General features: G+C 37.7%; 1 protein-coding gene across 5 annotated transcripts in view; it reads right to left on the reverse strand.

Moving 5' to 3' along the window:
- The window catches only part of CRLF1 (cytokine receptor like factor 1), a 287,036-nt gene that overhangs the window by 70,836 nt on the left and 189,046 nt on the right, over positions 1 to 27,154 (reverse strand). For all 5 annotated transcript variants that reach the window (XM_073655164.1, XM_073655163.1, XM_073655165.1 and 2 more), the window contains exons 2-5: positions 16,926 to 17,204; positions 3,790 to 3,919; positions 1,759 to 1,928; positions 909 to 1,066 (exon numbers count right to left, since the gene is read on the reverse strand). In XM_073655164.1, the coding sequence (XP_073511265.1) occupies positions 909 to 1,066; positions 1,759 to 1,928; positions 3,790 to 3,919; positions 16,926 to 17,204 (737 nt within the window). The remainder of the gene's footprint in view (positions 1 to 908; positions 1,067 to 1,758; positions 1,929 to 3,789; positions 3,920 to 16,925; positions 17,205 to 27,154) is intronic.

Genomic DNA, 27,154 nt, shown 5'->3' on the forward strand with positions numbered 1-27,154 from the left:
GATTATTTATGATGAAGCATTATTTCATTATAATGAAGCACAAGGTTGTATAATTAAATTGAGCCACAGGCGACATCAATAGTATAAGGAGGAACGGGGGACGCTACTACTATTTGGAGGTACAGAGAAGGGGTTACAACTGTGTAAGGGCACAGAGCGCTCTGCTACTGTGTGCATTCAAAATGTTAGAGTACTATTGCTCTGCAGTTCACAAAGGAGGCATTATTACTGTGTAGGGCACTGGTTATAGCACTATGCGGTTTGTGTAAATGTTGAATGTGAGAAGAGTGCTGGAAAAGTGAAAAGCAAAGGATATCTGTGTGTTACATTCTGCAGAGATGAGTCATGGATGTAAGACCTTTGGGGGTCAAAGTCAAATGGAATACAAAAGGGGAAAGTAAATGTCTACTATCATTGAGAACGTCACCGCTGACTGAGTCAGGGATATCAACCACTACATGGTCACTGTATGGTGATAATATCAGTCTTAGTTCAGTAGTGTTGGTTAATGATCAGTATGATGATGTTATCACTACTGAATATTTTGGTAATATGTGATTATGGTCTGGCGGTATTATTTGTCTCTTATATTGCAGCATTGATGGTAATATTGGTCTGGTTTGGTTATCAGTGTGGTGGCATTCTGTCACTATATGGTGGTATTATATGGTCACAGCTGTAGCATAGTGACTCAGTGGTTAGCACTGTGGCATAATGAAAAAAAATAATAGTGTGGCAGTATTAAAGTGGTTTTGGAAAGCTTCTGTCTGTCCCCACCTGCAATTTGTTATAAGAGATTTATTTACCTTCCCCGGGTCCATGCTGATTCGGATAACCCACTCAATTCTTCACTTTAACATTCCAATCAGAAATCTACATAACATAGTGAAGAATATATAAACATATACCTTCCATTCCATGCTATCTTCTACTCTATAGCGAATCTGGTACTTGGCTTGAAATAAGAAGTCTTTCAAAGCAGGGGGAGAACTCCAGCGGACACTCAGTTGATCTTCCAAATCCCCTACACGACTCACATGAACATCGGATGGGGGGTCTGTAGTGACTACAGAAGTTAACCATATACGGTTAGAGCATATATTAATAATGCAAAATCCAATCCAAAACTGTGAAAACAACCTTAATTTTAATTTACTTCCACCTTACAAATGACTATCTTTCTATTCTGTGTATTCTTGCATACAATAATAAATGCAACACTGTATCAAGAACCTCTTACAGGATTATTTTCTGCTACAGTTTAGAAAACTGTCAGATTATCATAAGTGTCAATTGACCTATTAGCCTTTTTTTTCATATATGGTCTGTGTGTGCAAATTTAGTATTATAGATCAGATTTAGAAAAGTGGCCCCTAACCGTTCAGGTAAAAATCATAGCTGCAGCAGTGATGCATGCTGTCAAACTGACGTTACCGTTGCAGTCAAAGTACAGGCATCAGAGCAGCAGCGGGGAGCCGACACTGGACTGAGGGGAGATGAGTACTATTTGTTTTTTGTTTTACTACCATCTTCTCAGTTGGAGCCCACTTTTCTAAAAGTAGATAAAAGCCTTTAATTCTAATTTATACAGCATATACATTACGTGTGTGAAATGCTAAATTTTACTTCGACCTCAGATTTACTTTTGAGTCATACATATTCATAACACTCTTTGTGGTTCCAAGAAACTATTCTGTACCAAGTGTGTTGCACACTAATATTTTCTTCAGGGTAAAGACATGCTCAAAAGTATCTTACCCACATCAAGAATGTCCAGCGTCATTATGTCAGACGTAGTGGATCCCAGTCTGTTTGAAGCTTCCACCCAAATTTCATAGGGTGTAAAGAGGGCAAGATCTTTAGGAATATGGCAGGAATATTGCCCCATGGTGTGATATTCTTGACATGTATTATCTCTGCCATACCACCTGGAAATATACAAATCATTCATATCTCATCTACAATGAATGCTAATTTTAGACCACTGTAAATTCTTACAAAAGGTTAGTTACATTACTATTAAAACAACATACAATGCAATATTAGATAACTAAATGTAATTGGAAACATATGTATATTATGTAAACAAAACAGACAAAAAGTGGAGATACTACTCAAAATAGCCAATCAAGTTTAAGATTAGAAAATAAAAAGTGAAAAAAAAGTTGCTGACTCCCAAAGCTATTTGTCTGCCCTAGTTTATATAAATGAGACCCAATACTTATCTTTTGTAAATTAACTGCTTCTTACTGCCCATAAACTTTATACATCTTGGCAGTCCACTCTTATCATGCACTGACATTCTAAAACGTCAATGTAGTCTAAGCCAATGTTCACACTTTCAGTATTTGGACAGTATTTTACACCGGTATTTATAAGCCAAAACCAGGAGTGGGTGATAAATACAGAAGTGGTGACGTGTTTCTATTATACTTTTCCTCTGATTGTTCTACTCCTGGTTTTGGCTTACAAATACTGATGTAACAAAACTCACCAAATACTGAACGTGTGCATGAGGCCTCAGTGGAAGAATAGCATGGTGGCTCAGTGGTTAGCACTGTAGTCTTGCAGCCCCAGTATCCTGGGTTCAAATCCCACCAAGGACAACATCTGCAAGGAGTTTGTATGTTCTCCCCGTGTTTGTGTGGTTTCCACCAGGTTCTCTGGATTTCTCCAACACTCCAGAGACATAGGGAATTTAGATTGTGAGCCCCAATGGGGACAGCAATGACAATGTCCTCAAAGTGTTGTATTGAATGATGGCGCTATATAAGGAAGCATAAGAAAAAGCAGATTGTTTATGGGGTAAGGAAGCTGCTGCCATACACAGCCAGACTTCCCAGAGAGAAGATAAACCTGGTTTATTACCATTACTCAATGAAAACAGATATAAATAATGCAAAGCTAAAAAAAAAAATGAAAGAGACCATGAATCGCTTTTTCTATTCCCACTCATGTTGAAAAAAATATATTCAACATATAAAAATATTTTCTAAGGAAAGAGCAACACAATTTGAAATGTTTTTAGTGATCCTTTGTGGCCTTGAAAACAAGATAAATAGGTAAAAAAATATTTCCTGTCTGTCTTTATATTTTCCCCTTTTATCAATAAAAAAAGGAATGTAAAAATGACATAAAAAGTAAGCCTCATAGAAAAAGGGGCAACAATTATTTGAACACCCTAAAAAGAAAAAATATTAGCGTCATTAAAAGCGTATGTACAATAAAACTCTAAAATGTGACTGGTCAGGAATGGGGGAAAATTAGCTGGTAATGAATTGGTTAACCATTGATTTAACAGTGTGAGACTGTGTTCACATCCTCATTGAAAGTATCGAGGGGATACATAGTTACAGATTCTGAAAGATCGTAAAGAAAGAATGACACTGCATTCTAAATAATAGAGCCCAAGAGACCACATTATAAACCCATGGAGTACATCTTATAATAGAACTGACACTGTGTCATGGTTCCATTATAAGAACCTAAATGCCCCCCGCCCTATTGTCTCCTGTAAGACTGTAAGCCTTTGGGGGAATTGTCCCTCTGTACCTGTCTGTCACTATTAGTTTGTTCATGGTAATTTATATATCTACTTTGTATGTAACCTCTTTTCACATGTACAGCATCATAGAATTAGTGATGCTTTAAAAATAAATAGTAATAATAATGCTTTAAAAATAAATAGTAATAATAATAATAATGCTGTTAAAAAAGTCAAATAAAATATATTCCAATTCAATTATAAAGCACAAACTTTTTTCATGTAACTTTATGACACCCAAATACCTGAGCTTGTACTTCAAAGTGTAGTTAGTATGCAGGTAGGTTTCTCCTTCACTCCCAGGAACCCACTTACAGGTTAAATCTTTCATATTCTTTGACCAACATGTTATATTGGTTGGTTTCTCTGGTGGCACTGCAACAAGGAATTTAAAAAAATAGATATTTCATGTTAGAAATCAAATTGAATATCATTTATTAGTTTATACTGTGTTACTTAATAAAAAGGGTAGAGAAAGCTACATGTCCCCATTCTTTGTATAAAAACATTCAAATTTTATTCCAATTTGATTGGATATACTTGGATATATTGCATATACTCCATAGAAAACAGCTGACGTGTTTCTGGCGTGTAGCCTCACTTAGTCATAGTGCTATGTACAACTTTTTTTCCAGCAAATTTCAGTTTTAGACTCATATAGTCTTAATAAATGTGGTTCATGGGGTTAAAAATCACAAATACAATTGCAGTAGTTTGTTAAGATGCTACTGTTGTTGAAGGAAGCGTGATTGAAATGACAGTGTACTGTACAGAAAGCAATAGTTAGACATATGCATGTGCCATTATGCTGTACAATATATGTATAAAGACTTTAGGAAATATGGGCAAGTGATAAAATTGATTTATTTAAGAAATGCAGTATAATGTTAAATTTAAATGAGAATTATCAAGAAGTAGAACTTTTATATATACATTCACCTCTGATAAATACTAAAGTATAAATATTTTAGGTTACAACAATTGCATAGAATTCTGTCTTTCCTAGAATATTGAGCAGTCAAAACAATTGATGTAGTTACTTATTTCAATTTATGGAACATAGTTTGTCTTTAGTCTTCAGTTACTATATTTCCATGTATTATAATTCACACAACGTTTTTTGTTACACACAATAAATAAGAAACTTGAACAAAAAAAACACTAGTTTGCATCAAATAGGAATGAAATTTAAGATATACAAATTAACAGTGGTGGCCAAAAGTATTGGCACCCCTGCAATTCAGTAAGATAATACTCAGTTTCTTCCTGAAAATGATTGCAATCACAAATTCTTTGGTATTATTATCTTCATTTAATTTGTCTTCAATGAAAAAATACAAAAAGAATTGTCCTAAAGCCAAATTGGATATAATTCCACACCAAACCTAAAAAAGGGGGTGGACAAAAGTATTGGCACTGTTTGAAAAATCATGTGATGCTTCTCTAATTCGTGTAATTAACAGCACCTGTAACTTACCTGTGGCACCTAACAGGTGTTGGCAATAACTAAATCACACTTGCAGCCAGTTAACATGGATTAAAGTTGACTCAACCTCTGTCCTGTGTCCTTGAGTGTACCACATTGAGCATGGAGAAAAGAAAGAAGACCAAAGAACTGTCTGAGGACTTGAGAAACCAAATTGTGAGGAAGCATGAGCAATCTCAATGCTACAAGTCCATCTCCAAAGACCTGAATGTTCCTGTGTCTTCCGTGCGCAGTGTCATCAAGAAGCTTAAAGCCCATGGAACTGTGACTAACCTCCCTAGATGTGGACGGAAAAGAAAAATTGACGAGAGATTTCAACGCAAGATTGTGCGGATGGTGGATAAAGAACCTCGACTAACATCCAAACAAGTTCAAGCTGCCCTGCAGTCCGAGGGTGCAACAGTGTCAACCCGTACTATCCATCGGCGTCTGAATGAAAAGGGACTGTATGGTAGGATACCCAGGAAGACCTCACTTCTTACCCTGAGACATAAAAAAGCCAGGCTGGAGTTTGCCAAAACTTACCTGAGAAAGCCTAAAACGTTTTGGAAGAATGTTCTCTGGTCAGATGAGACAAAAGTAGAGCTTTTTGGGAAAAAGCATCAACATAGAGTGTACAGGAAAAAAAAAGAGGCATTCAAAGAAAAGAACACGGTCCCTACAGTCAAGCATGGTGGAGGTTCCCTGATGTTTTGGGGTTTCTTTGTTGCCTCTGGCACTGGACTGCTTGACCGTGTGCATGGCATTATGAAGTCTGAAAACTACCAACAAATTTTGCAGCATAATGTAGGGCCCAGTGTGAGAAAGCTGGGTCTCCCTCAGAGGTCATGGGTCTTCCAGCAGGACAATGACCCAAAACACACTTCCAAAAGCACTATAAAATGGTTTGAGAGAAAGCACTGGAGACTTCTAAGGTGGCCAGCAATGAGTCCAGACCTGAATCCAATAGAACACCCGTGGAGAGATCTCAAAATGGCAGTTTGGAGAAGGCACCCTTCAAATATCAGGAACCTGGAGCAGTTTGCCAAAGAGGAATGGTCTACAATTCCAGCAGAGCATTGTAAGAAACTCATTAATGGTTACCGGAAGCGGTTGTTTGCAGTTATTTTGGCTAAAGGTTGTGCACCCAAGTATTAGGCTGAGGGTGCCAATACTTTTGTCTGGCCCATTTTTGGAGTTTTGTGTGAAATGATCAATGATTTGATTTTTGCTTCATTCTCTTTTGTGTTTTTTCTTTGCAAGCAAATTAAATGAAGATAATAATACCAAAGAATTTGTGATTGCAATCATTTTCAGGAAGAAACTGAGTATTATCTGACAGAATTGCAGGGGTGCCAATACTTTTGGCCACCACTGTATATTGTAACATTTCTATAGTTTTCTACACAGTAAAATAGTGCATTTTTAAATATATTTGGCAGGTTTAGGTCTGGATTCAATTTTTTGGGGGTACTACTAAACAGTATAGGCTGCCACACTATTAAATACCAAAAATTTATGCACAATGGTACTTATTTTCAAGTGATTGAGTTAACATAAAAAAAAAGAAAAAGAAATGTTACAGAAATGAACATAATACATTTCATTTTTTGACAAATTTGTTAAGAGAATTTTCTAAATAATCATTAAAGAATGTCCCTAAATATTTGTTTGCAACCTTTGTTTTCAAACAGAAAATAAACAATATATACATACAAATATATATAGTGCTCTGAATAGACGAGTGTACTTCCTTTGAAAAGTAAGATTTTAATCAGTATCTCATTAAACACAAGAACAATTTCCAAAATTATGACAAGACTGAGTTTTATAGGATTTTTTTAACCTATAATATGAAAGTAAAGTTAATAATAAGGCTGTGTGCCCACGTAGCATTTTTCAAGCGTATATGCTGCGGAATTTCCGCAGCGTAAACGCTTGAAAAACGCATGTATATCCGCACCCCATGGTCCCCAATGGGATTCCGCAACTTCTATGCACATGCTGCGGATTTTTCCGCAGCGTTTATGCCGCGTTCAAAAATCCGCAGCATGTCATTTAATTTTGCGTTTCCGCAAGCGGAATTGCCTTAGTCCAATGCATAAAAAACGCAAGGCAATTCCGCATGTGGAAAACGCGTGATAAACGCGCGAAAAATGCGCGATAAACACGTGCGGAATTCCGCATGCGTTTTTCCGGGAGAGGACTTGCATTTATGCAGCAGAAATTTTCTGCTTCATAAATGCAACGTGGGCACATAGCCTAAAGCTTTCATTACAAAATCTTCACTTTTACTCAAGTTTGTTGATGCAGGGTGAGTACACCCCACGTCAAAACAAAAACTACTACATGTAGAATTTTGTGTGAGATAGTTGCAATTCCATCTTTGTCAAAATTTTGTATATTGTATTGTATTATCATATTCTGACTGATAATTAAATCATTGCTGATCTTCTTGTAGCCTTCACTTTTCTTGTGTAGAGAAATAATTTTCTCTCTCAGGTCTTGAGACATTTCTCTTCCATGTGGTGCCATTACTGAGAGCATGAAATAGGAAAAGCTTTTCTTCATTAACTAAAGCCTTTTTGTAGTCAACTATCTGCCAGACACCCGTTTAATGAACAATTAGACTTACCTATGGTTGAATTCTTGTTAATTTGAATTTTGTAATCTAAACTTTAGCTTTGCTTCTAAGAAATTCATTGCGGAGTATTCATTTTAGCAACATGGTCTTGATGAATTTGTTAGGAAAATTACTTTTTTTGGGTGTGCAAAATACCAAATCTTGTTTGAAATTAATGTCCCACATTTGTGGGAGTATTTTGTAGTTTGTAGTATCCTATAGAAAATGTTGATTCTGAAAGGAAACTAAAGATTTTCTCACAGATCCATTGGGGTATCCTCATTAATGCTGAACACTGTGTACATATATATGTAAACACTCATTATTAGTATTATAGGTAATGATGAAGAGCTCATTGACTTTGAATGTGGCACTGTCATAGGATGTTACTTGTGCCACATGTACGTAAGTTCACTATATTTCCGACATGTTAGATCTGGCATGATCAATTCTAAGTGCTATTATTGTTAAGTGTCAGCATCTAGGAGTAACAACAGCTGAACAGAAAAAGATTAACCTCGCAAAGGCACAGAGCTAGCTCGCACTTGAAATCACCTATCATCTGGTGCAGCACTCACTACAGAGTTTGCAATTGCCTTTGCATATGAAAGTAAAAGAACTGAGCATCAGGAGCTTCTAGAAATTTCAAGTGACAATTGGAGTGTTAGAGAAACACATTGCCATTGGACAATTGAGTTGTTGAAATGTGTTGTGTAGAGTTATGCACCACAATTATGGCAGTCTGTTGGATAGATTTGGGTTTAGATGAGATCGGTTGAGAGCCACAAACCACAATGTATAGTCCCTACTGTTACATTTGTGTAGGAGAAGAACTAATTTGGGATTTCTGCTTAGGGTTTGGTCTAGACTTCTTATTTTTATTAATGAGTAATGTTATTGCTACAGCTGAGGTCCTACTCACACATCAGGGATTTTTCATGCCCATAAAAAGGGTCATGTTTCACAAATTTTCTAATCTGTTCATCTATTTTTAGTTTGTGGGGCAACTTTTACAATCTGTGTGTCACCAGCTTTCTCAAAAATGAATGAAGTTTCCCCGGCTATTCCTTGCAATCAGTCAGAGAATTATGACATCACACGGATGCAACATGGAGGCTATGTGCCCACGATGCAGAAATGAAGCAGAAATTTTCTGCAGCATTTCTGCATCTCCCTGGCAGAAAAAACGCATGCAGATTGTACATGCAGATTGTGCATGCGTTTTTCCTGCAGAATACATGCGGATCCACATGCGGGTTCACATGCGTTTCCGCATGCAGATTGACAAGCACTTTCCAGGCGATAGCATCACTTGGAAAGTGCTTGACAACTAGGTCACACTGTATAAATCCATGCAAACAGCATGGATTTATACAGTGTGAACCGTAAAAATTAAAACAAATAAAGCTATACTCACCCCCGAGGCCCCGGCGTGGCTGCAGCGCTCGTTCCTGTCTGGTTCCCGGCTGCCGGCATATCGCGAGACACAGCGGTGAAGGGCCTGCGGTCACATGACTGTGACGTCACCGAAGGTCCTTCAGCGCTGCTGGCATTCAGAGAGAAGACGCTGGACAGGTGAGTATAAACTTTGTTATTTTATTCTTTTTTTACAGGTACAATGGTACCCAGGTCTGGATGAGAGTCTCCTCTCCTCCAGAACTGGGTACCATCCGCACATAGAGACGCATAGAAGCCGCTTGTAAAAATGTACAGTCGCGGTTTCTGTGCGTCTCAATGCAAGTCAATGGCGGGAGTAACGCTGCACTTCCGCAAAATTAAATGACATGCTGCGGATTTTTGTACGCAGCATAAACGCTGCGGAAAAATCCGCAGCATGTGCATAGAACATGCGGAATCCCCTTGGGGACCATGGGGTGCGGATTACCTAGCGTTTTACAAGCGTTTCCGCTGCGGAAATTCCGCAGCATAAACGCTTGAAAAACGCTACGTGGGCACCCAGCCTTATGGCATCTGTTTCTTGTCTGTTTTAACGGCTGACCCAATTAACTTGAATGGGTGAGATTAGTCCACAGATAAGCCAAAGAAGGACATATCTCATTTTCTTTTTTGATATCTGTAGGCATCCTATTTTGTGGCAATAGTTTTGTAAAGGCCATTTTCCAGTGTTCTAGATTTCAATAAGGAACATGCATAAAACACTACAAAAAACAAAACCCTGTGGCAGATTTATCTTCTAAATCATTCATTATTAGAGCTACTTTAGCTATTATACTTTAAAAGCATGGAAGAATGCGAGAACTTAAGGTGTGCATTGTCATCAAGACAAGACTAACTTCTGAAACTATTGCCAATAGGAATGTGACAAGAGAACAGAAGGCAATAAAGTAGAAGAAAAAATAGAATAGGTGGAGTGAACAGATCTAGAAATGAGGAGAAAAAATATAGAAATATAGGCATATTTTCATCCATCAAGCTGTACCATCAAGGGGCATCTGATTGGCTTCAAATTGATTCTGCCACAGGACAACTCCAACATACAGCCAATGTCATTGAGAAGTATCTCCAGCATAAAGAAGAACAAGAAGTTCTGAAGTGATAATATGCCCCCCCCCCCCACATCATTAAATCAGTGTAGGATTACATGAAGAGACAGAAGGATTAGTGCAAGCCTTCATCCACAGAAGAACTATGGTTAGTTCTCCAAGATGTTTGGTACAACCTTCCTAACATGTTCCTTCAAAACATATGTGCAAGTGTACTTAGAAGAATTGATGCTGTTTTGAAGGCAAATGAAGCTCACATCAAATATTTTAGATTTCTTTTTTGTTCATTCACTTGCCATTTTGTCAATTGTTAAATAATCTATAAACTTTTCTATTTTTGAAGGCATTGTTAAGTTGCAGCACTTTTTCCACATTTGTCTAAAACGTTTGCACAGTACTGAATATGAGATAGAAAAGTAGAAGATATAGGCATAGGTTACTTGGCAGATGGCTTCATATTTGCAAAGTAACTGATGTAGATGTGAAAAAAGGTGGATTAAATAGTGACAGACATCTAAATCTTCCATAGTATCCACTAAGGTAGCCCCAGGTAAAAGTCCCATGAAATGCATTAAGGAGCAGTGAAAAGCTAAGACTTGTTGAAATTCTGAGTCCTTTGACCTGGGTAACAATGTTATTTTAAGCACAGTTGGTTTTGCTAAAATAAAATAAATCTCGTGAAAAACAGACACATTCCACAGAAAGAGATCTTCTATCATATTACGTATGGATATGTGATGAAAGCTTTCCCTTGTGTTTTGTGTTTCTTCTAGTGATAGTTCAATGAGTTTTAATCCCCTGTGATAGGATTCTGACATAATGGTATTCTTACACATTATCTATTTTGTTCCCTGTGGATAAAGATAGTTGTACATAGCATAATGAATCTTCATACTACACATGTCCCCGTAGAAGAGTTCATTACTTGAGGAAGTTTGCAGATTATAAAACTGATCTGTCCTTATTCATAATGCAGTAAAAATAGCAGAAATGTAACAAACTTAATATGAGTTTACTGGTTTATTGGATTTTCCCATAACAACTAATTAGGCATCATTTATCAAAACTGCCATACAGAGAAATTGGCCTTTTGCCCATAGAAGAAAATCAGAGCTCAATTTTTATTTTACGAGAGCAGTTTATGTAATTAAAACTCTTCTGTGATTGGCTGCTACATGTATCAAGGCCAGTTGTGATATATCTCCCCAATGGCTTTTCATTAAAAAGAGAAAAAAAAGTAAGGAAGTGATAACATATTGTTTTTGTCATTGTCTTTTCACATGTTTTTTTTACTATCGTTTTGTTAATATGTTTTGAAGTTCTTAAGACAAAAAGTCTTAAAATTTGCCATAAATTCAGTATGTTTTTTTTTATAGAAATCCCTACTCAAAAAACACAACAGACCAAAACACTCTACGGTTATGTGCCCACGATGCAGAAATGAAGCAGAAATTTTCCTGAGCATTTCCGCATATCCTTGGCAGAAAAAACGCATGCAGATTTTACATGCGTTTTTTCTGCCAGGGAGAAGAGTTTTTTTAAGCATTTTTGCATGCATTTCCGCATGCATTTTTTCAAGCGCTTTTCCGGTAAAAATTATTAAAGCCCAGAAAATGTTGTAGAGCCTTCAGGTTCTCGGGACGGTCCCAATCAAGGATTGCACGGATCTTCTCTGGATCCATCCGAAAACCTGAAGATGACAACAAGTACCCCAAAAACTACACCTTCTGAACAGCGAAAACACATTTTTCCAGTTTGGCATAAAGTTTGTTATCCCTTAATATCTGGAGCACCTGCTTAACATGCCCCCGATGTGTCTCCAAATCAGGTGAGTAAACCAAAATGTTGTCAAGATAGTCCACCACAAACCTCCCCACCAAATGAAGGAAAACATAATTTATGAAATGCTGGAATATGCAGGTGCATTGGTCAAACCAAAAGGCATAACCAGACTCTCAAAATGTCGTTCAGGGGTACTGAATGCTGTTTTCCATTTGTCCCCTTCTCTGATTCTAACCAGATTGTAGGCTCCCCTTAAATCCAACTTGGAGAATACCTTAGCTTCTACAACCTGGCTGAACAAATCAGAAGTCAGAGGAAGAGGGTATGGATCACGGATGGTAATTTGATTTAATTCCCGGAAATCTAAACAATGATGTAGACCGCCATCTTTTTTCTTCACAAAGAACAACCCTGCCACCACAGGCGAAGATGAGGGTCTGATATGTCCCTTCTCAAGACTCTAAGCAATGAAATCCTTCATGGCTTATCTCTCTGGGCCAGAAAGATTATACAGTCTGAACTTTGATAGTTTACCTCCAGGGGTCAGGTTAATAGGACAGTCATATGAATGATGAGGAGGCAAATCCTGACACCTCCTCTCAGAAAAAACGTCTTCAAAACCAGACAGAAAAGCAGGTAATATTTCCGTGGAGACAGTAGCAAGGGAAATATCAAAACAGTTCTCATGGCTGTAATCTCCCCATTAAATAATCTCCCCGGCTTGTTAATCCACCAATGGATTATGTTTAACAAGCCAAGGAATACCCAAAACAAAAGGTGTGGGAAGATTGTCAAGGACATAGCAAGGGATTATTTCACAATGAACTGACCCCACCCTCAGTTTTACATTATGTATAATCTGAGTAAATGCTTTCTGTGCAAGTGGTGCCAAGTCGATGGAGAAGATAGAAATAAGTTTAGCTAAAGTACAGCAAGCAACACCATGAGTTTTCACAAATTCAGCATCAACCTTGCTGACTCCGGCTCCACTGTCAACAAACACAGACAGTTTCTCGGTTTTGCTCTCTAGCACCACCTCTGCTGTCAGGACAAACCGCGAACTGCAGGTTGGCAACAAATGCACCCCTAGTTAACCAACTCCAGACTACCAAGAGTTATTCGAGTCCCTTTTTGTTAAGGAATTGAAGGACAGGTCCCAACAAAATGTCCCTTTTTCCCACATAAAAACATACGCCTTTTCCTTGCAAATCTCCGGGGAAATGTATGATGCAGTGACACCCCCCAACTGCATGGGTTCCACCACCACCCCCAGTACTGGTTCAACCCCAGACCACTCCCCTGGCAGAGGTACACAACCTCGACAAGAAGGCCCCGGAGAAAGTGATCTCACCTGTCTTTCCCAAAGGCGTCTATCAAGACGTATGGCCAGCGAAATGTCAGCCTCCATTGACTGAGGGGTTTCATATACTGCCAAGGCATCTTTCAATCTTTCAGTAATGCCCTCACAAAATTGACTTACTAAGGGCTGAGTCATTCCATTTGGAATCCATTGCCCATCTGCAGAATTCAGAACTGTGCGTTTCCACTGACCGATTCCCATCCTGAAGGCAACGTAGCCTAGACTCAGCCAAGGCGACTTGGTCAGGGTTATCATAGATGAGGGCCAGAGCCCCGAAAAAACCCTCCACAGACTGGAGACAAACCGAGTACTGCGGTAAAGAAAACGCCCATGACTGAGGATCTCCCTGCAGTAGAGAGATCAAAATTCCAACCTGTTGCTCCTCATTTCTGGAGGAGTAAGGACGAAGTTTAAAATATGGTTTGCAGGCCTCCTTGAATACAAAAAGACTTGTCCCTACCTCCTGAAAACCTGTCTGGGAAGGTAACCTTGGGTTCAGGCTGGACAGGCCTACCTGCAGAGACCCCCACATTGGCGACCTATAGCCCCTGATGGTGCTGCTGAACCTCACAGGGGAGGTCATTCACCTCCAGAGACATACTGCGCAGCCGCTCTGCGAGCTCTACAACTGAACCCATACCAATGAGAAAGGAAAAAAAATACACGCCCAAAAATCACATGCACAAAAAAGATACCAAAGTGTCAATTTTTTTTTTCTTTTCAAAATGTGCTCGGCCGGCGATAATGTCATGCGAGATGTAAATATTTATTATGCAACAAACACAAAAACCTAAACAAGATGAATAAAAGCAGAACTGTTTCTAGGACAAAAGCAGGCATTAGGATGCAACCCATATGACCAGCATTATCACCAATGGGTGATAATGCTGGTGGTACTTTATTGCACAGTGTTACTGCTGATCTGTTTTATATTCTTTCAATACCACATTATCCATGTTTTATCTGTACATGTGCATTGCACCTTTTTTCTTTATCGATTATTTGATATCACTTTTAGTGAAGTTTCTATTCATTCCTATTTTAGATATTCAGTATATTTACATGTTTTATTGGTTATCATGCCGGTCATTTGAGTTTCATCCTAGTGCCAATTTTTAGCCTAGAAAACAGAATCTAGAGCAATGGCACAATTTATATTTTTTTAATTTGATTTGTTTAGGTTTTTTTGTTGTTAAATAATACATATTTACAGTATATTGTTTAAATTCAGGAGGTGCAACTAATCCTTTGCATGTTACTTTCCTTTTATTAATTGCACATGTTTTCATAGCACACCATTAATATACAGGTGATGCCTGCTCCATTGTTACTCTTTGGCATCCGTATTTATACATCAACAGTTAAAAATGAATATAATCAAATAGTTTCCTAGGTTAAAAACTGCAATGTTTCTGTAAAAATCAGTTGCAATACAGATGATCTGTATGAAATTAGCACACCCACACACCTTCAGACTTAATAAGCAAGTCTCAGCCAAAATAAAAAAAAGAATAATTTTTTTCAAATGGGTGTTCTCTGTGCGAAAAAATGTCATCCAGGCAGCCCTACTGAATTACATTTCTCAGTTTGCTGTCTGATTCTTACACAGACCGCACACGTCCATATAATAAGCTTGTCTGAACAAGCCCTAAGTCTCAGGCTGCCACATAGAGAGGTTAGATACTTTGGTCAGGGACCATTCTGATTAGGTACACTTTACCATAGTGGAATGGCATTTATGCTCTTTTGATCAAAATGGTACCAACCAATTATGCTAGGTTTTATACTTGCATTGATTATTATTATTTATTTACTTACTGCACTTGTTTTTATTCTAGGTTTTGTCTGTTAAAGGCCATAGTGTGACTGTCCACCTACAAATTGCGCTTATACTAACAGGTATGCTGGCCCATGATTTCAGTTTTGCTTCAGTTACTGATACTAGATAGATTTGGGGGAGAGACACTACCTTTTGGGCAATGCACCTTGTTTGTTTAGATTTCCACAGGTTGGTGCAAAACACAGTCAGGTCAAGGTCCTGCTGTACCCCCATCTATTTTGAGGCTTGACAGCACATAGCGAGGTGAGTCACTAGACTTAGGGAGCATCCTGATTGGGTACACTTTGCCAAAGTAAGATGGTTTTTGTGCTCTTTTGATCAAAATGTTGCCAACTTAGCATGCTATGTTTTTTACATGTAATTCTACTATTTATTTACTTGCTGCAGTGTACCTATTAATTGTTTTTGCTCTAGGTTTTGCCCTAAATCTAAATAGAAAATGTTTGGTAGATGTGAAATTAAAAAGAAAGGTCAGTTCCTCACTGTTTAGATACTGCCCAACATGTAGACAAACTACAGCTCCTGTGATTCAGCTTGTGGGTTAACCATATGTTGTTTTTATTCCTGATATAGTAATATTAAAGAAGCACTCCCATCAAAGTTTTTAGCATTTTAATATATTGCAATCATCATATTATATAGCGCTATTTACTTACAAGTGCTCATTTTGCCTTTCTACCCAGATAATTCTTCTGTTTTGCATTAGGTCTATGACATCACGTCATTAAAAAGCTGACAAGCTGAATCCATCTAAGCTCTATGTAGAAACAGGAGGTCAATTTCCCTATATGACTGTCATTATAAAAGTCAATGCCAGGGTAGAGGAGGGAGCAGATGGGTCAGTAGTTGAAGATAGGAATGATATTTGCAGGGAAAATAAACTTCCTGTTTCTAAATAGAGCAGAGAAAAGAGACAAATTAGCTGGGTAGAAAGACAAAATGAGCAATTGTAAGTTCGCTATATAATATGATTATTGCAATATAATAAGAGGAAACAACTTTTATGGGATTGCTTCTTAAAAAGAGATATTAATATTGATTAGTAGCAGTGTAATAAATGTGCATCACCCTGAACTGACTGATTATAAACTTGAATCCTGTTCCATTGCTTCCATGAGAAAAATTCACAATTGTTAGTATTATTTTATTTTTTAGATAAATATTTCTTTCTCTTACGGTATTTTATTTTACATGTGGCTGGTAATGGAAAAACTATAGAGAACCTTTTGCAGCACCAAATAAATAAAATGTGCTGCTGTAATAGGCTTTAACAGCGATCAGCAAGAAGATCTATAAAGTAGTTTGTTGAGATGCAATGAAGCCAAGCTGCAATAAATATATTATTTTGTTTCACATTCTTTACCCCCATTGCTACATTTTACTTTATTACTTAAAGTTATAGGCTCCTTGCAGCTCCACTGCTCCTGTATTTCCATTACAATGCTTTATGTTCTGTGTTCTTCTTATTCACTTTTACTATAGGGACCATTTGTGGATTCGCCTCTCCATACACATCAAGGTGTACAATCTAAATGACTTTAACTTGAAGTGCAGATATGAGTTTATAGGTGTTACCATAGATGTGAATGGTGATTTGAGACATTACAGTGTCCTCATGATAACATTGACCTTCGAGACCACAGATTTGGAAAGGTAGTGATGATGACACAGAAGCAGAGTGGGTGCAAGAAAAAGGACTTTAACTAAAGACAATGATAAGACCTGTCAGTAGTACATCAAGGTGGAACATAACCATTATCTAGTTTAGCATTCCTAAATTTTCTAAGCCTGAGAATCAAAGACATACATCCAACATAAAGACATGAGCCTGCCAGGATTCTCCCGTCTTTGCTGTGACACACCAGGTTATCTCCTGACTGCTGCTTGGATCCATTCAGATTATTCAAGGCCACATTCAAGGCTGTGCTGTTCATTATCTTATACAGGTCTGCTGGGAGTCTTCTCCCATTAAGGGTCCAGAACAGATCATCTGCCTTCAGGTTTAAGTCAGAGTCCACTAGGCAAGATGCGATTAGCGATGATCCTATCATTAACGTTGGGTCTTGCGGGGAAATTGCAGCAGGATCTGTAGAAAAAAGGTTGATAAATATGTTACAAAACAAACGTAGGAATGGCTGTTAAAGGTGTTAAAGGAATTTCAGGGAACAAGGGACAGCATGCATTGGACTGAAGCAGATTTGCCAGTGCTTAGATTTTGTATGGATGTGAACTTCTATAAGTTGTTGTCTATCAGTTGTCTATCAGCTACAGTACATAGCTATAAAGAGACCATATCTGAAAATGTGGAAGAAGCAGTTCTGTCTGTAAAATAATAATCACCAGTAATTGTAGATTGTTAGATAACACCAATGAAGTAAATGAAAACTACAGTTGACAGGCCATCGCTAAGGCCCATATAAAAAGCTGCTATCGCATTGTGTTAATAGTAGATGAGTGCATATTGCTTAGTGATATTGAAATGAAGAATTTCACATTGCTTACTACAAAATAATTGGCATCTTTGTATTACATGATCCTTATAGGTTGATACTTTTGGACAGTATCGCCCCACATTGGCTAAAGCAGGCCATTTAATAATGTTTTCAGACATGTTTTTTAATTGATTGATATGTGAAGGATATTGCTTTGAAGAACATCTCCATAAGTTAAAATTCAAACCGCCTATCAATCATTGCCTTGATTTGTTGCTTAGTCTGAACCTCCATTAACAAAACTATCATTTTGCAGGACATCTTTTCAAAAGACTTCACTAAACAATGACAAGAAAAAAAGAAAAAACGGCAAGACAGTTTTTCCACTGCCCTTGATTGGCATCTGTCATGCTTGTTCGTGTCATGAAAAGTGGCAACAGATTTCAGAAAATGGTCTAAATTAGACAATATTTTCAATAAAAAAGGCCTACTAATATATATTTTTAATTAATATATAACATAAAAAGGAATTCTGAAATTGATATGTGAAGTTTAGCTTTGGAGCCTATTGATATGTGATTATTATATGTATTTGTTAGGAACATAAAATATAATCCTGCATATTATTTACATGAACACAAATTAAACATTAATATTAGTTTGCTGTAAGAAATTAGTCAAGATTAAGACACAGAAGTTGACAAACTCTAAGAATTTACAGAAAAAAAATAAAATACATCTTACATTTACAAGATAACAAAGTGATCTAAGAACCAGGACCATATCACCATAAATAGAGTTGACGGAGGGCCCTAAAGTTTACATCAAACTATGGTATAGGTGCTTTATAGTACACTTTATATAAACATTTTCAGGCATGTATTCAGTACTGTGCAAAGGTTTTAGGCAGGTGTGAAAAAAAATCTACAAAGTAAGAATGTTTTCTGAAATACAAGTGTCAATAGTTTATTTTATCAAATTAAAAATAAAAAGTAACTGAAAAAAAGAGAAATCTGAGTCAAATCAATATATTTGGTGTGACCACCCTTTGTCTTCAAAACAGCATCCATTCTTCCAGGTCCAGTTGTATGCATTTTTGAAGAAACCTCAGGAGGGAGTTTGTTCCAAACATCTTAGATAACTAACCACAGAACTTCTGTGGATGTAGGCTTGCACAAATCTTTCTGTCTCTTCATGTAATCCCACACAGACTTGATGTTTAGATGAGGGGTCTGTGGGGGCCATATTATCATTTCCAGGACTCCTTATTCTTCTTTACACTGAAGATAGATCTTAATTATATTGGTTGCATGTTTGGGGCAGTTGTTCTGCTACAGAATAAATTTGGAGGCAATCAGATACCTCCCCATATGGTATGCATGATCCATAAGTATCTGCCTATATTTCTCAGAACTTACGACACCATTGATTTAGACAAAATCCACAATTCTATTAGCTGATACACAGCTCCAAACTTGAAAGGAACCTCCCCCATGCTTCATTGTTGCTTGCAAACACTCATTATTGTACCACTCTTCATTCCTTCGGCAAACAGTCTTCTTTTACAGTCAAATACTTCAAATTTTGACTCTTCAGTCCAGAGCACCTGCTGCCATTCTTCTGCACCACAGTTTCAATGGTTTTGTGCATAGTTGAGTCACTCATCTTTGTTTTCATGTTGAAGGTATGGTTTTGGGTCAAAGTTCTTCAAGAAGACCACTTCGAGCCTGACTTATCCAAAAAGTAGATGGTTGTAACTGGGTCCCACTGGTTGCAGACAATTCTGAACTGATGTCACTGCTGGGCATCTTCCGATTTTGAAGGGAAATAAACATGATGCGTCTTTCATCTGCTATACTAACTTTGCCTTGGCCAAACAGTGTGTCTACGGTCCTCATGATTGCCCATTTCTTGGTGTCATCAATGTTGAGAAATACAGGCAGATACTTATTCATTATGCAATATAATCAGGAAGGTGTCTAATTGGCTCCAAATTTATTCTGCAACAGGACAACGACTCCAAGCATACAGCCAATGTAATTAAAAACTATCATCTGCATAAAGAAGAAAAAGAAGTGATGATATGGCCTCCCAGTCTCCTGATTGCAACATCATCAAGTCTGTTTAGGATTACATGAATAGACAGAAGGATTTGCACAAGCCTACATCCATAGATCTGTGGTTAGTTCTACAAGATGTTCGGAACAACCTTCTTGCTGAATTCTTTCAAAAACTGTGTGTGTGTACCTAGAAGAAAGTATGCAGTTTTGAAGGCAAAGGATGGTCACCCAAATATTAATTTGATTTAGATTTCTCTGCTATTCACTCACTTTGCATGTTGTTAATTGATAAAAGTAAACTATTAGAACTTTTATTTTTTAATGCAATCTAATTTTACAGAATTTTTACATTAGTTTAAAACTTTTGCACAGTATTGAATATGAAAACTAATACCAAGCATAGAAAAGTATATACTAAAAAATAAAATTCAGGAATATGGAAAGTACCCTTCATTGGGAAAACAGGCATAATCGTGTTATAATGCAGTGCACAACCATCTGTTCTGCAGATTTAAATGACACCCATGACAATTGAGACAGGAAAAGAATCATGTACTTAATTATTTGTTGTTATCAGTTCTGTTTTACTAGCAGTTACTAGAACACCCAAGTTGAAAGGCTTTATACTTTTTTAACCATAAAGAAACCTTACTTTTACTATTTAATATTTCATTTCATCTGCAGTTACAGCAAGTAAAACTATTATATGCTTAAAAGTAAGAAGTTTTTAATTGCCAAAATATTGAATATGTCAGGTATTTTTAATTTAGTGGTGATCATACAGTTAGGTCCATATATATTTGGACAGAGACAAAATTTTTCTAATTCTGGTTCTAGACATTACCACAATGAATTTTAAACAAAACAATTCAGATGCAGTTGAAGTTCAGACTTTCAGCTTTCATTTGAGGGTATCCACATTTAAATTGGATGCAGGGTTTAGGAGTTTCAGCTCCTTAACATGTGCCGCCCTGTTTTTAAAGGGACCAAAAGTAATTGGACAGATTAAATAATTGTAAATAAAATGTTCATTTCTAGTACTTGTTTGAAAACCCTTTGTTGGCAATGACTGCCTGATGTCTTGAACTCATCGACATCACCAGACGCTGTGTTTCCTCCTTTTTGATGCTCTGCCAGGCCTTCACTGCGGTGGTTTTCAGTTGCTGTTTGTTTGTGGGCCTTTCTGTCTGAAGTTTAGTCTTTAGCAAGTGAAATGCATGCTCAATTGGGTTGAGATCAGGTGACTGACTTGGCCATTCAAGAATATTCCACTTCTTTGCTTTAATAAACTCCTGGGTTGCTTTGGCTTTATGTTTTGGGTCATTGTCCATCTGTAGCATGAAACGACGACCAATCAGTTTGGCTGCATTTGGCTGGATCTGAGCACACAGTATGGCTCTGAATACATCAGAATTCATTCGGCTGTCTGTCCTGTGTCACATCATCAATAAACACTAGTGACCCAGTGCCACTGGCAGCCATGCATGCCCAAGCCATCACACTGCCTCCGCCGTGTTTTACAGATGATGTGCTATGCTTTGGATCATGAGCTGTACCACGCCTTCGCCATACTTTTCTCTTTCCATCATTCTGGTAGAGATTGATCTTGGTTTCATCTGTCCAAAGAATGTTCTTCCAGAAGTGAGCTGGCTTTTTTAGATGTTTTTAAGCAAAGTCCAGTCTAGCCTTTTTATTCTTGATGCTTATGAGTGGCTTACACCGTGCAATGAACCCTCTGTATTTACTTTCATGCAGTCTTCTCTTTATGGTAGATTTGGATACTGATACGCCTGCCTCCTGGAGAGTGTTGTTCACTTGGTTGGCTGTTGTGAAGGGGTTTCTCTTCACCATGGAGATTATTCTGTGATCACTCACCACTGTTGTCTTCCGTGGGCGCCCAGGTCTTTTTGCATTGATGAGTTCACCAGTGCTTTCTTTCTTTCTCAGGATGTACCAAACTGTAGATTTTGCCACTCCTAATATTGTAGCAATTTCTCGGATGGGTTTTTTCTGTTTTTGCAGCTTAAGGATGGCTTGTTTCACCTGCATGGAGAGCTTCTTTGTTCTTTGACCGCATGTTTACTTCACAGCAAAACCTTCCAAATGCAAGCACCACACCTCAAATTAACTCCAGGCCTTTTATCTGCTTAATTGAAAATGACATAACGAAAGGATTGCCCACACCTGTCCATGAAATAGCCTTGGAGTCAATTGTCCAATTACTTTTAGTCCCTTTAAAAACAGGGTGGCACATGTTAAGGAGCTGAAACTCCTAAACCCTTCATCCAATTTTAATGTGGATACCCTCAAATGAAAGCTGAAAGTCTGAACTTCCACTGCATCTGAATTGTTTTGTTTAAAATTCATTGTGGTAATGTCTAGAACCAAAATTAGAAAAATGTTGTCTCTGTCCAAATATATATGGACCTAACTGTATATATACTTCATAGCGAATCTAAAAATGATCGAGTTTTAGGGTGGTAGTTAACTGCTTCCAGACCGCCCCTTTCCGACACGTGCCGTATATGTACAGCACATGTCGGGTCTCTTCCTTTGGTGCGGGCTCATCGTCGGAGTCTGCACCTTTCCAGGGATGCGACAGCTGATCTGATCAGCTGTCATGTGTCCCTAACAGCCACGGGTGTAATTGCGGCTTAAGGACGTCACTAGTCCCGACCATCGGTGTCTGTGTCACATTACCGTGGGTTGCCGATGGGTTGGCATGACAACCCGGGGTCTGCAGGAGACCCCAGCGGTTGTCATTGCTGGGAAGCGCCAAGCGGTCGGCGCTCATAGCCAGTGAGCATTTCTGCTACACACAGGCGATCTGATCATCACAGCTTCTAGTCTCCCATTGAGACTATTGAAGTAAGGGAAAAGTAAAAAAAATGTTTTTACAAATATTTAAAAAATAAACGTTTAAATCACCCCACTTTCGCCCCATTCAAAATAAAACAATAAAAAAAATCACACATACACATATTTGGTATCGGCGCGTTCAGAATCACCTGATATATCAATATATAAAAAGAATTAATCCGATTGGTAAAGGACGTAATGAGAAAAAAAATCAAAATGCTAGAATTATGTTTTTTTGGTCACCGCAACAATGCAATAAAATGCTATAACAGGCGATCAAAACATCGTATCTACCCCAAAATGGTATCAATTGAAATGACAGCTCAGTGTGCAAAAAATAATCCCTCACCCGGCCCCAGATCCTTAAAAATATAGACGCCACGGGTCTCGGAAAATGGCAACTTTTTTATTTGTTTTAACAAATTTGGGAATTTTTTTTCACCACTTAAATAAAAATCAACCTATACATGTTTGGTGTCTACAAACTCATAATGACCTGGGGAATCATAATGGTAGGTCAGTTTTAGCATTTAGTGAACATAGTAAAAAAAACCTGTGGGATAGCACTTTTTTGCAATTCACCGCACTTGGAATTTTTTTCCCGTTTTCTAGTACACGATATGGTAAAACCAATGGTGTCATTCAAAAGTACAACTTGTCTGGCAAAAAATAAGCCCTCACATGGCCATATTGACAGAAAAAAAAAATGATGGCTACAAGATTGTGTAGCTGTGGGATCTGGAATTCGGCTGTCAGATACAGCCAGAGTCCCCACAGAGAAGGCGCAGACGGTTTACTAGCATCTGCCTTCGCTATCACTGTATATGGAAGTGCTGTGTACACAGTAATAAGAAGCACTGATGGCGCTTCCTCCTCCATACACCATATTCATGTGATCGGTGCAGGCCGCATTTCCCTTGTAACAGGTGCTAATATACCAGCCCAAGTTACCAGGGAAATAAGATAAAAAAATATATATATAAATATTGAAATGTCCCTCCCCAAATGTCTTTTTTGACCATATGGGAGGGCACAATGTGCAAGATAAATAAACAATAAAATAAATAAAAATGACAAGCAAAAAATAAATAAATAAAAATACAACTGTTAATCCAAATTGCAGTTATTAGTCCCATCCGCCTAAAAAATAAATAAAATAATTGTTACAGAATGAGGAACATATTTTCTAATGTATTTTAGTAGTGTTGCGTGGTCAAAAATTAAATTGGAAAAACAGACATTTCCATTATTTTTCCACTGATATTGTTTCATATCAGCAAAAAAAGAGAGCACTCAGTGACATAAAAATGAATTTCCGTGTATAACAAAAAAAGGCTTGAATATCTGAAAGAGAAAAAAGTATTAACAGGTCTTTAAGCATCATGTAAAAAAAACAAACGAAAATGTGACTGGTCAGTGATGGAGGTAATTGCCAAGGTCTTGAAGTAGTTGTTTCAAGTCTCCAACTGCATGTATCTCAATTTGTGGCCAGCATTGGATAGATGGGGAAACCCTAAGTTTGAGGATCATTTTTCATTAATTGCTTTAGTAAAAAAACTGTATATCAGTCTATGTGGCTAGGTGCAAAGAAGGACTCTCAGGATCTCTTAGTTTTCAACATGCAAACACACAAATTATAGGAAGCTTTATGTGTCTGAAGTAAGGATCTTTCATCAAACATAGGTGACCTGACAGAGTTCCACCACAATCCTAATCACTTGCAACAGTAGGTCTTGATGCCTCCCTGTCTCCCTGTAGACTGTAAGCCCGCAAGTGTATGGCCCTCTCCCTAATTTATGTTTGCATCTTGTAAGTAACCCCTTCTCATGTACAGAATAATGGAATCAATGGTGCTCTAAAAGTAAAAAATAATAATACCCCATCTTATTTTCTTGACTAAAATCAATTTTCTTCTTATGTAACCATTAAAATGGGAATGAGACTTCAATAAGCTTTTTTTCCTGTGACTCCATAGTAGTCCCATTGCCTGCATAATGTTTGTATGAGTGCACTTAGATTTGTTCATAAAAGTTTCATGTTCCAAAGTTGAATGAATTCGTACATAAATCCTACAAACCAATAAATAGATTTTCAACAAATAGTTAAAAATACAAATTGATTATTGCCATTATTAACATAGGAAACTGTTTTTGGTCTTGTAAATTTCATTTACTGCTGATGTATAAAAAACAAACGGATGACTATAGAGATGAAAAATTGCCTGTTTTTTCTGGATGAAAATTGGATCTTTTTTTACTCTTATGTGAGCTTAACCCAACACAGACAGACAGACCTTCAATACTTGTTTTGTCGAAAAACTAAACATTGTAACAAAATAAAATTCATTCACTAGGTAGAGTAGTGCTCATATTGGTAAATTTTCCACCATTGAGATCCACTAAACTTATATTTTTTCATTACATATTGTTTTATTTTAGTAAGCTACAGATACTATAATTAGGGATGAGCGGACCCGTGAAAGGTCGGGTTCTGGTACCTGACCTGAACTTTAGTCCAATGTTCGGTTCGAGTACCAGAACAGTACCCGAACTTGTACCAGAACCCAAACCCCATTGAAAAAATTGGAAACCCAAACTTTGGAACTGGAAAATTCTCTCTCTCTCCCTCTCCCTTTCCATCTCCTTCTCTTTCTCTCTTTCTGCAACAGACTTATCCCAGAACTCCAAACATTGCAACAGACTTCCGGGAGAAGTCTGTGTTCGGTGTTCAGTACCGGTTCCCTCATCCCTAACTATAATTATAATAAAATATAACACATACTGCTATGCCAGCAATGTCAATAATCAAGCTTCAAGGTAGAAGCATGTTTTCACCCAAAATACTCATAACTAGTGTTGAGCGAGTATGTTCTGTTAACCCTTTCGCGGAGTACGCTCGGGCCGAGCTCCGAGTATTTATAGCTGCTCGGTGATATGGTTGAATCACTCCCGTGTGCATGATTTGCGACTGTTTGACAGTTTTATTACATGTGAGGAATGTCTATTTCTTACACATTCCTCACATGTAATAAAGCTGTCAAACAGTTGCAAATCATGCACACGGGAGGGATTCAAGCATATCACCGAGCAGCTATAACTACTCGGAGCTCGGCCTGAGCGTACTCGGACAGAACATACTTGCTCAACGCTACTCATAACATATTGTATAGCTGTATCTTATTAAAAAATATATTTTCCTAAACTGTACACAGAATCCTTAAAGAATAATTTGATGTGGACTAAAAGAATCACAGTTCTGAGCAGATGAATGTGGGGATGTGGTTCCAATGTGGCCATATTGTGGCTTCTCATGGAAATTGAACATAATGTCTAAAATGTAAAGTGCTGCGGACTAAAATGTAAAGTGCTGCGGTATATGTTGGCACTATAGAAATAAAAAATTATTATTATTATAATATAATGACAATAATGTAAGTGTAAAGTAAGCCAATGACTTGATTTACATCATAACTTTATGTACCTTAGCACTATCAATTAGTGCTCAAAGAAGTGCAATGACAATCATATAAAATAAATGTAAAAGCTAACTTTCTTAAAATTTTCTGGTCCCTGTGAGTTCAAACAATTTGCAATTCAATTGAAAAAAAATGCTTGGGGGCATTTCACTAACTGCTGAAGACAGCAGCAGCCAGAAAACATGCTAGTAGTGTCAGCACAGGTTTCTTAGCAACCTCTTGCACCTATCACATCACATGGTCTATTGTAGCCAATCAGGGGGGAATATCACAACCAGTACAAAAAAGTGGGTCAGCCAAACAATGCCATTTTAAAATTTTCAAAGGCTCATTACACATAGGAATAGAAAAAGTCCTAATCTGATTGTGGTGTACTACTGCAGTGCTGAATCACATTAACAATGGGAGTAGTAGTCTCAATCAGTAAATAATAATCTAAATATCCAAGTGATAGGGAGGTGCTGTACCTGCAGAGTCAGTTTGACCTTGAATTGACTGATGTATCATATACCGCAGTAACAGCAGTTTAATAACATTTTTTTTTTCATTCTTCACACAGCACAAACAAAGCAGACAGTTTAATAACCTTCTGTCCTAATTTTCTTGCTAAACAAAAATCCTGAAATCAAGGCTTGTGTGTCAGAATAAGTGTGCTTCCTGGCTTGTGAAACGAACAAACTAAATATATATAAATACATATGGGTTGTGCACGCGTATTCTTGTGCAAAGTGGCTTCGGAGATAAGTGGCAGTTATTTCAGATGCCATGGACTAACGCCCGTCTTCTTCTTCTCTTTTCACAGAGGTACAAGCTCCGCTCCTGTACATTTTCTCTACTTGCTGTATATGTCATCTATTGCTCTGCTTCCCTGCAACAATTTAATGGTACAATTCTCTGCTTGATATTTCTGCTTTGTTATCTGTCGCATTCCATTCAATACTCACATATGTCTGTCCTTTCCCCACTGTAGATTTTATCTGATGTTTAGAGGTGCTAAACTGCAGAGCCTACAGAGTCCTAGATCTGTCTTTGATCACCCAGCCATCTACTGGTGATGTGAGCAGCTGCTAATTTAGCCACAAGCAGCTCCCACAATGCCCCTCACCTGATGGTTTAGCGTGCCCTATATATTTCGAAGCTCTGTAAGGGGTGCACGCATCTTCTTGTGCAAAGTGGCTTCAAAGATAAGTGGCAGTTATTTCAGAGGCAG

The sequence above is a fragment of the Phyllobates terribilis genome, unplaced genomic scaffold (assembly GCF_046119375.1).
Source record: "Phyllobates terribilis strain yellow unplaced genomic scaffold, ASM4611937v1 Scaffold_1__5_contigs__length_1240528914, whole genome shotgun sequence".
In the NCBI taxonomy this organism is placed as follows: Eukaryota; Metazoa; Chordata; class Amphibia; order Anura; family Dendrobatidae; genus Phyllobates; species Phyllobates terribilis.